This window comes from Phascolarctos cinereus, unplaced genomic scaffold (genome assembly GCF_003287225.1).
Source record: "Phascolarctos cinereus isolate Bilbo 61053 unplaced genomic scaffold, phaCin_HiC Scaffold_9;HRSCAF=440, whole genome shotgun sequence".
Lineage (NCBI taxonomy): Eukaryota > Metazoa > Chordata > Mammalia > Diprotodontia > Phascolarctidae > Phascolarctos > Phascolarctos cinereus.
Window position 1 is genome coordinate 245,850,733 of NW_027556402.1, and position 15,420 is coordinate 245,866,152.

Sequence of the window (15,420 nt, forward strand, 5' to 3'; positions counted from 1 at the left end):
ATGGGTCGTCGCCCGGCACGTTGTTACAGATACTGTAAGAACAAACCGTATCCCAAATCACGTTTCTGCCGAGGCGTTCCTGATGCAAAGATCCGGATTTTTGACCTAGGTCGAAAAAAGGCAAAAGTGGATGAATTTCCGCTCTGTGGTCACATGGTGTCTGATGAATACGAACAACTGTCTTCCGAAGCCTTGGAGGCCGCGAGGATCTGTGCCAACAAATACATGGCGAAGAGTTGTGGCAAAGATGGCTTCCACCTCCGTGTACGCCTGCACCCTTTCCACGTTATTCGAATCAACAAAATGTTGTCTTGCGCCGGCGCTGACAGGCTCCAGACGGGCATGCGGGGGGCCTTTGGGAAACCTCAGGGTACCGTGGCTCGTGTTCATATAGGACAGGTGATCATGTCTGTTCGCACCAAGATCCAGAACAAGGAGCATGTGATTGAGGCTTTGCGCAGGGCTAAATTTAAGTTCCCGGGTCGCCAGAAGATCCACATCTCAAAGAAGTGGGGCTTCACAAAGTTTAATGCAGATGAACTGGAGGACATGGTGGCTGAGAAACGTCTTATTCCTGATGGCTGTGGGGTCAAATACATCCCCAGCTGTGGTCCGCTGGACAAGTGGCGTGCATTCCACTCATAAGGGGGAAGGATCTTCTGTGTGCTTTCAGCTGATATCCTTGCTTATCGACCCCATATGCTAAGCTACAAATAAATCTGAGTTACTGTTTAAAAAAAAAAAGAAAAATGAGGTTTTGTCAGGGAAATTTTCTGTAAAATTTTCCCTCTAATTTCTTGGTTTCCTCCTAATTTTGGCTGCATTAGTTTTGTTTTTGCAAAAATTTTGTAATTTCATGTAATCAAAATTACCCATTTATCTATTCCCAACCCCTCTTAATTCCAGTGCTTCCCCATCTCTAATCATTTATTTTTCCTTTTTATATCTTCCTTTGTATATATTTTATTTGCATGTTGTCTCACCCATTTGATTATAAGCTCCATGTGGACAGTCTCCTTTTTGCCCCTTTTGGTGTCCCCGGTGATTAGGAGATTGCCTGGGGCAGACAATTTAATAAATTTATTGCTTAATGTATTGAGTGAATGAAATTGTCATTTCTATGTAGATGATTGCTAAGTCTATATATCCCACTGTATCCTCTTTTATAATGCAGAATCTAAAATCACCCAATGTCTCTTGGCCTTCTAAACCTCAACATGCGGAAAAGAGAACTCATTACCTATTCCTAAGAAATCATCTTCTAATCTTGTTTTGTCTTGTAACCTTGGCTTCCACTCCTCCCACCCTAACTTAATAAACTCTTTTGGATACTTAATATTACCATGACAAAAAAATATATATATATGTGTATATATATATACATATATATATATATACACACACACACATTCTGGCATAAACCCCTCACAGCTTTACCATTTCAAATGCTTTTAGTCTTCTCACACTTTTATCATTTCCACGTACTTAAAGTTCCAGTTTCCCTGGAATTCTTATGTTTCCTAACATTAAAATCCAGGTATAAGCTCCGTGTGATTTTTACAGATTTAAGATTCATGACAACCTTGTGTTAAATCTATCGGCACCATTTTTCCAACTGTATGTGCTGTCTTCCTCAGTTTCTTCATCTGTAAAAGGGGGAATTATTTGCGTTTGTCAAAGTGTTTTTTGACAAAAATGAATATTTCTAAAGTCCTTTGTAAGCTCTAAAGTATTTACGTAAATTCTAGAAAAAATAATACAGATGATTTCTTCCTCGCTCTTTTAATTTAAATTTATCCTTTCATGTCTACATTATATAATACATTTATAATTTATCTAGCTATATTGTTTATACCTAATTTCTTCCAGACACTTAAGAATGCACTTTTAAAATGAAATATCCCAAATTACCAAACATGGCAACTTTCTTACTTCTCCTATTTCCAATGAAAAGAATATGAAATCCTACTTGGAAATCTCTGCAATTTAAATAGTCTTAATGCCCATAACCATATGTTTTTCCTCAGATTGCTTTGGCTGTGTATGCAATTTTTATTTGCAAGAAAAATAAATGATGATTTGTCATCACAAAATCTTGGGGATCATTTACCTGATCACAACGAGATAAAAGAAAAAGAAAAAGGACTTCTATGTACAAAAATATTTATAGCAGGTCATTTTTGGTGGCAAAAAAATGGAAAATTGAGGGGATGGTCATTAATTGGGGAATGACTAAACAATTTTTTAGCATATGATTGTGATGGAGTACTATTATGTTATGAGAAATGACAAGGGAAGTGATTTCAGAAAAAAATGGCAAGATCTATATGAACTGATACAAAATGAAGTGAGAAGAAGCAGAAGATCATTGTCCACAGTAAGAGTAATATGGTAATAATGATCAACTGTATGACTTGGCTGCTATGATCAATACAATGAGCCAACATAATTCTGAAGACTCACAATGAAAAAATGCTAACAACATCCAGAGAGAGGATGGATGAGCTCAGAGTGCAAATTGAAATAGTCTTCTCACATTATTTTTCTTGCATATATATATATATATATGTATATGATATATGTGTGTGTGTGTGTGTGTATATATATATATATGTACACACACATATATATATATATATATATATATGCATATGTGTACTGTGAACCCCAATTTATTACAGAGCCTGTTCTAAGAAAAAGACAAACAAACTTGGGGCACATATGTCCACAGTTTAATTTCTCTCAAGCTTGCTCGATGTGCGTTGCATGGATGTTCATCCAAAACTGGGCCCCCCCTAAGGGGGCAGTTCAGAATAGCTAGATTTGGGACTTTGGGGGTACAGCGTTATATGCCCTTCAAAGAGTGGATGTTCCCAAGGGTTGCCAATCAACTGTGATTGACTGACATAGTGGGAGGTGGGTTATATTAAAATGAGGTCTTGAGTACATGCTTTAGATCACTTAGTCCACAGGAGCCAATATATAGCAAGAACACCACCACCAAGACTACTATTATCTATTTTTTTTTATACCAGAGGAACAGCTTTCTGTCCATGAGTAAATGTCCAGAATCTTGAAGAAGAGCAAGACAAACTCTACTTGTGCACATATGCAATTAAAATTAAATTTGAAAAAATAGAAACGGAATCATCCCTCTATCTGGCAGAGAATGGAAAGAAGATTGGTTTTGTCGAACAGCTCTAAGGAAAGAGAACGAAGGTAAAGAAAAATGAACTCGGTAGACACATCTTACAATAATGGCCACTACTTGTAAGTTTGCAAACTGGTAATTTTCTTCCTTCTTGCTTTGTTGATCAAAGGCAATATCTTCTTCATCCCACGTTCTGCCATATCTGAAGATCACTCGATATGACTCTAACATTTTCAGTGAAAATGCCAATTTGAATCAAGCAGGTGCTGCTCCACTGATGCAAGACACATTCTCTCATCCTGCTGTCAACAGGACCCATTAGGAACCGATCACGTATGAGACCTGTTGCTCATAATTTAACCCACACTTTATTTCAACTTTCTGTTCTTGACTAAGCAATGTGATGGATGCTTTTAAATATAATGCTTCTTGTTTCAGGGATATGAAACCTGTCTTTTGGATCAGGTACAACCTGCCCCCAGCAAAGACAGGGCTAATTCAAGAAAGAATACGTCGTGTTGTATACCTCAGACACTCAACAGATAGCCAAATGGTAGAGTGGATAGAATCCTTTAAGTCAATAAACTTGAGTTCAAATAAAGTCATTTATTATCTCCAAATCCAGGATCAAGTCATTTAGGCTCTCTCAGTCTTCTTTTCCTCATTACAGTGCAGATCAGGCTGCACATCAAGCCGCCTGCCAAAGGATTTCAGGAAGCTGTCATGTGACCCACAGCAACCAACCATTGTCTGCCTATCCCTAGCCTAACCTGTCTGAAGTCTGAAGAAGTATACAAGTTGTACGGGTCCAGAATAGATAGGCCTATACAGAGTACAGGGTAGATAGAGTTATTAGAAAAATTAGTCTACCTTGTACTCTGTATCTACTATATACTGTTGACTACTATCATGTCTCCATATCTTAAAAAGAAAGAAAAAGAAAAAAATATACTCATACACACAGAAACACATACAATACAGCTGGTTCTACAATTCCCTCAATGTATCATCCAGTTTTTTTTTTAAACAAACTCCTAAAAAAATCATCATTTTCCATCTACAGATAATAAAAGTAATAATTTTACGTGATTGTTGTGACTACCAAATACTATGTCTCTAAAATGCAGGGCAAATTAAATACAATTATTCATAGTAAAAACAGAGTCTTATTTTTTAGAAAAATCTCAAGGATCTCTAGATTTCAGAAATTGGGACACTCATGTATATATCAGTGCTCAGAGATCACTACCTCCTTTGTTCCAGTGACTTCGAAAAGGTTTTATTCTGCCTTTCTTATTATCAGGCAGAAGGAAAAAAAAGTTTCTCTCTCAAATGTCAGGAGCTGTTCCTTTAGAGATCCTAATTAATTACTTTTACCTGCTGATGTGTCTTTTGACCAGAGGCAAAGGGTTGTTTATTCTTCAGACATATTCTCCTTCTGCCAACATTAGTTTTTGAGGTGACATGGTAATTGCGGCTCTTGGGGAAGATGAACTCAGTAAAGGCTGTGCCTCTAACTCCAGCACTGCCTATCCCCACAAAACACATAAATACAAATATGCACATACACATAGTCAAACACTCACATACCTGCACACAACTCTGGCCACTGCTTTCGCAGCACGGATCGCACTGGTGAGTAACTTCAAACATTTGTCACAGAGATAGAGATTCCTAGAAATCTCATCTAGGAGAAAGGAATTACTTCTCTCAGTGTTTGGAATATGGAAGGGATCTTATAGATGAAGCCTCAATAGGTATTATTTTGTCTTTAAATTATAGCCAGGACATATTATCCTTTCCTAGGTACTTATCTGGTATCTGCTTTTTTTCCCCTCCCAAATGTGGCCCCCAACCAGTTTAAGGGGTGCAGCACTCAGACAGGTATGGTTTAGATGTTGGGAGCTATCGTACTGTAACAATCCTGGGAGAAAACTGGGACTTAATTTTTCCCTTTTTGACTAATGTCTGTCTGTCTGTCTCTCTGTCTCCTTCTTTTCTTCCTTTTCTCTCTCTCTCTCTCTGTCTTTCTCCCTTTCCCCACCCCTTCCCTCTGTCCAAATATGATATCATACCAGCACCTGCAGGTGTTCTGCCCAAAGGACTGTAAATTTTGATCACTGAATTCATTTTTTTTCTTAAAAACTATGCCTTAAACCTAAATCACTCTGGCCTTCATGGATTGGCCAGTCGGAAACCCTGAGAGTCTTCCCCTCCCAGACTGATCTTTCTTTTTTGGACTAAGTAAAGAGGCCATTGTCTTGCCTCATTTCTTAGTTAGCCTTGATCTCTGATTGAGGGATTGCCTCAGTCAGACTCAGACCTGTTGAAGACCTAAGCTTCAAAGGTCAAGGTTTCCCACTCCATCCAGGGCAATTAGCAGTTGTCCTGATTTATGTATCCCTACTGGACCCAGATGACCCCAGGGGAGAAGATGAAGCTGGTGACTTTGCACAGCTCTACCTCACTTAAATCCAATTCACTTGCATGTCATGGCATCACCTCCCTGTGTCATGGGTCCTCTTCGAGAAGGATAAATGACAATAATAACAATGGATCAGGTGAGGGAACTCTAACTTTTGAATCTGAGCTCAGCCCAAGACTCAGCAGAAGTTTCTGATCTCTGATTCAGGCTCAATGTGTTACAAAAGTCATTATGAGGTATCTAGTGACCTCACTGGGCAAGCTCAGAGTCCTGGCTGACTTGCTGCATTGGCAGATGTCTATCCTGGCTGCTCCTCTCAGTGGCTTCAGGCGCTGCAGCTCGAACCTGTCCCCTCGTCCCTCACACAGGCTGCAGAGCTTTGAAAGAATGTGGATGACAGGCTGAGAGTTCCTGTGGGGATTGTTAAAGCAAATGCTGCACACCCTAATCTTTCTTCCTATGCCAGTCATATATAGCCTTACGGATTCAGAGCAGGGAAGAAGTTAGAGTAGTTGATCTAAAGCCCTTGTTTTACAGGTAAGGGAACTGAAGCCCACAGAGATTGAGTGATTCTTTTTTTTTTTTTTAGGCAATTGGGGTTAAGTGACTTGCCCAGGGTCACACAGCTAGTAAATGTCAAGTGTTTGGTCTGAGTTCGGATTTGAACTCAGGTCCTCCTGACCTCAGGGCCAGTGCTCTATCCACTGTGCCACCTAGCTTCCCCGAGTGACTCTTTCAAAGTGACACAAAGTCATGACTGATTTGGATTGTTTTTGAATAAATGTACTCTCTGACTGCTATGAAGCCCTCTTCTACTACCTTATTCTGCTTACCAGATGTCATTCAATGCCTTTTTAATTTCAATGTAGTTTTGACTGTAAGGTGCTCTTAGGATAGAGTCTTTGACCCTTCATTCCTGTCTCCTACACCATTCCCTCTGCCTTTTTCTTTACTCTTTACCATAAACCTAACTTCTGCCCCTGTAGTAATCATGATTAATGGAAGATTTAGTAACTTTCTACATTTTAAAATTTACTTTTTACAAATTAGGAAAAAACATCTCTCTGTCTTTATGCTTCAGATGCCCTGGATGCCCATGAATCATGTTGAAATGCATGGGTACTCAAAAGCACAGGACTTGAGTTCAGATTCTGACTGCCGCTTACTGCTTGTACTATCTTATGGAGATCACTTCTATTTAGTTCCAGATTTTAACAATAATAATAATAATATTAACAATACTGATAAAGAGGCCATTGAACTAGCTATAGCCTGAGGATCCTTCCAGCAGTAGCTTCACTATTGAAGTATCTCCTTGGCAGGGAAATGACACTGTACCCATTTAATCCCCCATGGCTTTTGAAGATAGACAGGCTGATACTAAGCAATCAGGCCTGCCAAGAATTCTTTCAAGCAAAGTAGTAGAGGGGTGAGTACGAATGGGGAGGGGCTGGTATAAAATTTGTATGTGAAACATTTATTTAAATGTTGATTATAAGACCTTTGGGAGGCTTCATTCTTCTAGGCTAGGTTATGAAAGAGAAGTGCAGAGAGCTCCTGGGAGTGAGCATTGTGCCAGATTTAATATCCCAACATAGTCTTTTCCACTGGACTTTAAAGACAAGTCACAAGAATTTGGGAATTTGCCCTGACATCTCTTCAGGGTCTGTAGCACGGGGAATTGTGTTACTCCCCAAAATAATAATAAATAAAAGATCAGTGATTATTTCTTAGGTAATGATTCTATGTATTTTATATGCAGCAAACATCTGTGTTTAAAGGGCTAATGTAGAGTGAGATAATTGGCCAGCTGTGTTTAGGGGAATGAAGGGGGTGCAAAAATTCATCTGACAGAAGTAGGGAGCATAACTTTTATGACAGATTAATCCTATATAGTTTGACATTTCCTTATTCTTGTTGTAATTATATTAATTCGTTACATAGTTAGTTAATTGGCCATGAGCTCAAACTAAATACCATTAATTTGTTATGAAAGATAATTAATTTCTTAAGTAATTACTATTTGATGTAATTAATAATGCTAATATTAATAAAATGACAATAACTACATCAACAATAATTTACAAACTGCATAAACCTCCTTTTCTGTAATATTTTTCTTTAGCTTTCTCCTTTTCTCTCTCTTTTCCCCCCTCTCCTAGTGCATTTTGTGAAGCAGTGGGTGGAGTACTGAATCTGGAGTCAGAATACTTGGATTCTAATCCAATTTCAAACATTTAGTAGCTGTGTGACCCTGGACTAGTCACTGAACCTCCTCTCATTCGGTTTCCCCAATTGTGTAATAAGAATAACAATTCATCTACTTAGAGTTTTGTTTACTTATCTAATTGCCTCACACATTATAGGTGCTTTCTAAATGTTTCCTGCTTTTTTTTAGATATAAATTAATTTATTTTTAGTTTTCAACATTTACTTCCACAAGATTTTAAGTTCCAAATTTTCACTCCATCTCACCCCTCCACCCACCCAAGATGGCATGCATTCTGAATATCCCTTCCCTTACTCTGTCCTCTCTTCTATCCCCTTCCCCTTCTATTTTCCTGTAGGGCAGGATAGACTTCTATACCCCATCTCCTATATTTCTTATTTCCCAGTAGTGTGTGAAAACATTTTTTTTAAAACATATGTTTTTAAAACTTTAGGTTTCAAATTTTCTCTCTTCCTCCCTCCCCACCCACCCTCATTGAAAAGGCAAACAACTCAATATAGGTTATACATGTGCAGTTATGCAAAACACTTCCATAGTAGACATGTTGTGAAAAACTAACTCTATTTCCCTTAATCCTATCCTGCCCTCCCATTTATTCTATTCTTTCTTTTGACCCTGTCCCTCCTCAGAAGTATTTCTTTCTGGTTACACCCTTCCCCAATCTGCCCTCCTCTCTGTCATTCCCCTGCTCTCTTGTCCCCTTCTCCCCTATTTTCCTGTAGGGTAAGACCTTTCCATACCCAATTGAATGTGTATGTTATTCCCTCCTTAAGCCAAATCCTATGAGAATAAGATTCACTCATTTCCTCTCACCTTCCCCTGCTTCCGCTCCACTGTAAGAGACTTTTCTTTTGTTTTTTTTTTTTTGTGAGATAATTTACCCCATTCTACCTCTCCCTTTCTTCTTCTCTGAGTATCATCCTCTCTCATCCCTTAATTTTATTCTCCAGATATGACCCCTTAATCTTCAACTCACCCTGTGCCCTCTATCTATCTATCTATATATACATACATATAATTTTTTTCCTTCAACTACCCTAATACTGACAAAGGTCTCATGAGTTATAAATATCATCTTTCCATGCAGGAATGTAAACAGTTCAATCTTAATAAGTCTCTTATGATTTCTCTTTCCTGTTTACCTCTTCATGTTCCACTTGAGTCCTGTATTTGAAAGTCAAATTTTCTATTCAGCTCTGGTCTTTTCATCAGGAATGCTTGAAAGTCCTCTATTTCACTGAATGACCATTTTTTCCCCTGAAGGATTATACTCAGTTTTGCTGGGTAGGTGATTCTTGGTTGTAATCCTATCTCCTTTGCCCTCCAGAATATTATATTCCATGCCCTGTGGTCCTTTAATGTAGAAGCTGCTAAATCTTGTGTTATCCTGATTGTGTTTCCACAGTACTTGAATTGTTTCCTTCTGGCAGCTTGTAATATTTTCTCCTTGACCTGGGAACTCTGGAATATTCCTAGGAGTTTTCCTTTGGGGATCTCTTTCAGGAGGAGATCTGTGGATTCTTTCAATTTCTATTTTGCCCTCTGGTTCTAAAATATCAGGACGGTTTTCCTTGATAATTTCTTGAAAGATGATGTCTAGGCTCTTTTTTTGATCATGGCTTTCAGATAGTCCAATAATTTTTAAATTCTCTCTCCTGGATCTATTTTCCAGGTCAGTTGTTTTTCCAATGAGATATTTCACATTGCTTTCTAATTTTTCATTCTTTTGGATTTGTTTTACAATGTCTTGATTTCTCATAAAGTCTCTAGCTTCCATTTGCTGTATCCTAATTTTTAAGGAAGTATTTTCTTCAGTAATCTTTTGGACTTCATTTTCCATTTGGCCAATTTTTCTTTTTAGGGCACTCTTCTCCTCATTGGCTTTTTGGACCTCTTTTGCCATTTGGGTTAGGCTATTTTTTAAGGTTATTTTCTTCAGTATTTTTTTGGGTCTCTTTTGGCAAGCTGTTGACTTGTTTTTCATGCTTTTCTTGCATCACTCTCATTTCTCTTCCCAGTTTTTCCTCTACTTCTCTTACTTGCTTCTCAAAATCCCTTTTGAGCTTTTCCAAGGCCTGGGACTGATTCATATTTTTCTTGGAGGCTTTGGATGTAGGAGCTTTGACTTTGTTGTCTTCTTCTGGTTCCATGTTTTGATCTTCTTTGTCACCAAAGTAAGATATATTTAGAAATTCAAGATGAGAAAGTTATCATTATGGAGGCTCCACTCACTTGGGGACTTTCCTTTTTCTTTGTTTTTTTCTTCTTCACTGACACCAGAGGATAGTGTATAACCAAGGAGAAGCCCCAGGTAGATCAGTTGCTGGTAAAAGCTGAAACATTTAGCTGAAATGATTGGGGTTTTGTTTCCTCCATATATGGCTGAAAGTAGATTTTCATCCATTTTAAGGAGATGGTGGGAACAAAGCTATGTCTATCAACTTTCTTGAGTACAATGCAGAATGACATCAGCTTTGACGAAGGAATGCTAATTAGTAGACACTACACAATTTCAAAGGGCACAGTTTATGAAGATGTGTGTTTGGTGGGGGTGGAGGGGTCAACAATTACAATGGTGTGTTTTGAGATGCCTAAGTCAGGACCCCATTTATAAAATGTATCTGCTAATGCCTCTCTCATGGTGCCTGTGGGTGGGTCTGGAGATTAATTTACACAAATCCTAATATTAATATATATATATATATATATATATATATATATATATATTTTCCAGGTTTTGAGCCCTGCCCCCCCTTTTTTGAAAGACACTCTCAAAGGAGCAAGACAAGTTACACAGCTCATGAACAAGTGGTCTAACGCAAAACAAGTAAGTTTTACTTTGTGGTTGATCCCTCCCCTCTTTCCTCAACCCAGTAGATTTATTTTGGTTGTATATTATTTTCATTCTTGTAGAAAGTTTAAGATAAGTAGCAATTTGTCATTCTGTAGTTTCTCTAAAATTACTGATTTTCTTTCTCTTTGTTAAAAGGTGTAGTAGTAGTAGTAGTTGTAGCAGCAGCAGCAGCAGCAGCAGCAGTAGTAGTAGTAGTAGTAGTAGTAGTAGTAGTAATGTTCTCCAAGCAGGAGAGTTTTGAAAATAATATGAAGACTTTATTATATACTTTTTAAAGAAAGATGTATGAAAAAGACACCAATAGTTTCATATAGATTCCTCTTTATGTGTTTTGCCATGAATATAGAAATGTTCTTGTTTTTAGTGTTTAAGTAAAGAATAAAATAAATAGCTTTTGGTCAAGAAACAAAAAAAACCCCACACATTGTATCCATGTTTATATGATGTCCGTGTACTGGATTTAAAACAGTTATACCACACAGTACTTGTTCTGGTTGATGACCCAAAAGATTGCTAGCCATAGATCAATGAAATCTACAAGTAGATTTCTGGAAGTATAGGTCATCCCAGGACCACTGTAAAGGGGAGGCTGTGGCTTCTCCCTCACTTAAGGTCATTAAGCAAAGGCTGGATGACCATTTACTCAGTAGAAAAGATCCTTTTGCTGGCACAGGCTGAGCTAGATGATGTCTTAGTTCCCCTCCAACTTTAACATTTTGGTATTCATGATCCAGTTATAGTTTCGTCTAAAAGAGCACTAAACTCAAATCTGTGAAATTCTGATCTTGACTGTTTATATTTCCAATATCCAATATTAAAGCCTATTTAGTGGCTGATCTACTAACCACCATCCATATAGTTTGAGTGACAACTGAGATTAAATGTACTTGGGGTGACAGTACAATATAGTATTATTTGCTAAGTGCTCCCTACCAGATCTGCTCTACAAAGAGTTCGTTTAACAAATTAAGGTTAATCAAGATCAATTTATTATTGAGAATTTTGAAACATCCCTTGAGATAATGTAGAATAGACTGATTGTCAAGGCTAGAAGTCAATGACTCGGAAACACTATTATGCCAATGTGAATAGATGTATCAATATTAGACATACCTGCAGTGCCTTAAGATACACAAAACATTTTACATGTGTTATTTCTTGTGATCCTCACAACATCTCTTTGAATTATGTACCAAAAGTAACATTATACCTATTTTATAGATGAAGAAAGTAAAAGTTAAAAGTTCTAAATGACTTGCCCAAAGTAATATATGCTAGTAGGTATCAGAGTTTGGGTTCAACCTAAGGTCTCTTCAAAATCAAATCCAACGTTCTTTCCACTACATCATGTTGCCTTCCTAGGAACGTGATCATAATAGGGTCAGATACCAAGACCTAAGGGAATTTAAAAATTATCTAGTTTGATTCTTATAGTTCAATAATGAGAAAACTGAGACATAATGAGGTTGAATGAATTTTCCGAGGTCTCACATCTGGTAAGTTGTAGAAGTAAGCTTCGTTCTGAGATATTTTAGACTCTACTTACAGATTTATTTTCATTATAACATATCATCTCTTTGTAAAGTTTATCCCTACCCCTTCTGCTTCTCCAGTATCTGTTAAAAGTTTTAATTTCTTTCATTGCCACAATAGATGATTCCATGAAAGAAACCTGATCAGTTCTTTAGTGAATTTGAGATGCTAGAGGGATATAGACCTAGTAGGTAGTTAGAAATTTGTAACTTGAGGCATGAAAAGGTTTCAAAGGTTGGTGTGTGTGTGTGTGTGTGTGTGTGTGTGTGTGTGTGTGTGTGTGTGTGTGGTGTGTGTGTGTGTGAAGGCAAATTTGGTAGCTTTCTAAATAGAGATGATAGTTGAAACTATGGGGGTAGAATATATCAATAAAGGAGAAAAAAAGAAGAAAGAGAGAGAGACCTAATGAAGAAAGGCCCCAGTGTGGCTGAGTTACAAAAGTAGGGCTAACACAAGTCACAGCATAAGTACGTCTATCTCTCAGAATCCGGGTCAGTCTCATGGCAATGTGTCTAATGGAATGTCTATACTGGGAATTGGAAAACATGATTTATAAACCACAAAAAACCATGGATTTATCATGTGATATTTGGAGAGTGACTTCCCCACTTTGATCCTCAGTTTCTTCATCTAAAATGGGATTTTTCATAAGATGATCAATAAGAGTCCTTCCAGTACTAAGATTCCATTTTTCTGTAATCAGAACAAAAATATAGAAAAGATTATATAACTAGATGATAGTTGGATAGGTATATTGAAATACTATATAAAAAGGAAAAAAAAGGAAAATGAAGTCAACAAGTATTTGTTAAATGCCTACTATATGCTAGGCACTATGCTGAGAACTGGAGATACAAGGAAAGTAAAAAAAAAAAATTTCCTACCGTTAAAGAGTTTGCAATCTAATAGGAGAGACAATATACAGATAGCTATGTACAAAGAAGATATCTACAACATAAATTGGAGGTCATCTCAGAGAGAAGGAATTAGTATTAAGAGAAGGAGGATAGCAATGGAGACAGGGCATGAGCAATAAGAGAAGTAAATAGAGAATGGTGAGAATTCAATGATATTCCTGCTAACAGATAAGAGAATAGAGAATAGGGTCCTTCCAGAGTGGTTGAGAGCTCAACAAGATGATGACCAAACATTCACTGGATTTAGAGATCGAATTCGGTCATCAGTGACCATGAAGGCAGTTGTTTCAGGAAAGTGATGGGGAAAATCAACTTTTGGAAATTTGACAGAGAAAAGAAGGGAAGAAAAAGGATGAAAGTTTGAACAACCATAAGATCTGGTTGAAGATTTCTACAACCCCATCCCTACCTTTTTGAAGGATGTAGATTTGATTATATTAAGAGTCATGAAATGTAGAGCAGGACAGGACTCAAAAAACTATGTGATACAACTATCATTTTTCAGATGAAGAAACTGAGGATCAGAAAGTTTAAGCGACTTACCTAGGTTGAATGTGCCTGTCGGGTAAAGAAAGAGTTCTGCAGAAAGGAGAATTTTGAATATGCATTTAAAGACAAGCATCTATTGCTTCTCATTAAATAGTACACATCAATTAAATAAATGTGCTAAACATATTCATATGTGTTATGCTAAATGTGTGCAGACCATCCTTTTGCACATAGACATGCAAGTTTTTCCATGTGGACTGTAACATACATATTTACAAATGAAACATATGTTTTGCACCTATGAATTTGAAAAAAAAACCCACGTAAACATCTAAAACAAATCTTCTAAGGATGAAGAGGGATTTTAGAATGAATATAGCTGAGTTGTTTCCAGTGGCTTCAGATGTTATCAGAAAAGTTGATTCTACCTATTTTCAGCTCCTGAAGAAGTAGAGATTTTCTCTTCATAGATCCTGTACAGTGAGAAGAGAAGGTGCCACCACCTGCCCCTGCCCTGCTCCCCTACCCTGATAGGAAAATGGCCAAGAGATTCTTAAGGGCGTTATTTTGTTTTGTTTTGTTTCAGTAAATAAATAGGAGTTACTAGTTTTCTCCTTCCTTTAAGTCTTTAAGCAAAACCTAATTAACTCATTTTTAGTTATATTGTACAGCTAAATCTTATATTGGTGTGATTTTGGATAAGAGTTAATTAAATTAAATTGATCAAGCAATGATTAAATACCTTTTGCATGCCAGGAACAATACCACATACTATAGCAACAAAGACAATATTAAATAACTTATTTACACTACCACCATCATTTTATTATTTTTATAGTTGTTGTTGTTATTATTATCATTATTATAATTCAGTCATTTCAGTTGTGTCTGACTCTTCACGACCTCATTTTGAGTGTTTGTTGGGAAAGATAGTGGAGCGGTTAGCCATTTCCATGTTCAGCTTGTTTTACAGATGAGGAAATTGAGGCAAACAGGGTTAAGTAACTTGCCTAGGGTCACACAGCTGGTGTCTGAGGCCAGATTTGAACTCAGGTCTTCCTGACTCCAGGCCCAGCATTCTATCCACTGTGCCACCTAATTGTCTATTAGGATGATTATGATTATAACAATTTAAGGTCTGCAAAGCATCTTATAAATATTTAATTCAATCCCCACATTATTCTTGAGAGACAGATTCTATTTTTATTGTCATTTTCTACAAGGCAAAACAGGAATACAGAGGTAAGTGACTTTCCCAGAATGACACAGCTAGTAAGTGTGTGAGACAAGATTTGAACTCAGGTCTGCCATTCTATTCTGTCTTCCATATCACCTCTTTCAGGCGCTCACATTCTACTTGGAGATACATTGAAACAAATAATATCAAGTAATTTGAAGATGAGAGAACTGTGCCAAACTGAGGGGTTCTGGGAGGTCTTCCCATATGAATTGGCTCATGAGTGAAGCCTTAGAGATAACTAAGGGTTTGAAGAGGTGGAGCTGGAGGGCCTCCCAGGCATAGGGAGTCACCTTCACATGACTAATACATGAATTACATGCAATGAAACTAGGCCCAAGAGAGTTAAAATGACATTCCAGAATGTAAACTCCTTGAGAACAGACTTTTTTTCATCTTCTATTATTTCTCCAACTCAGAGAGCATCTTTTGCATGTGGCAAACACTTACTAAATGCTCACTGGATTATATTACATGCTGGTTACTCTTCACTCTCTTCAGTGAGGGTTTCTTTTCTTTTTTGGAAGTTTTCTTGCAGGTATATGTTTGTTGACATCAATATTTAGTCACAAAGCAGACTATAT

The 15,420-nt window shown here is 37.3% G+C and overlaps 1 protein-coding gene across 1 annotated transcript; it reads left to right on the forward strand.

Moving 5' to 3' along the window:
* On the forward strand, positions 1-702 carry LOC110224025 (large ribosomal subunit protein uL16-like). Its single transcript, XM_021009820.2, has one exon. It carries the CDS (start codon positions 1-3, stop codon positions 643-645), a length of 645 nt encoding a protein of 214 aa, XP_020865479.1. The 3' UTR covers positions 646-702.
* Positions 703-15,420: the final 14,718 nt, after the last annotated feature.

Excerpts from the sequence above, each read along its gene's own strand:
- LOC110224025 (XM_021009820.2), top strand. The coding sequence starts at position 1 with ATGGGTCGTCGCCCGGCACGTTGTTACAGATACTGTAAGAACAAACCG.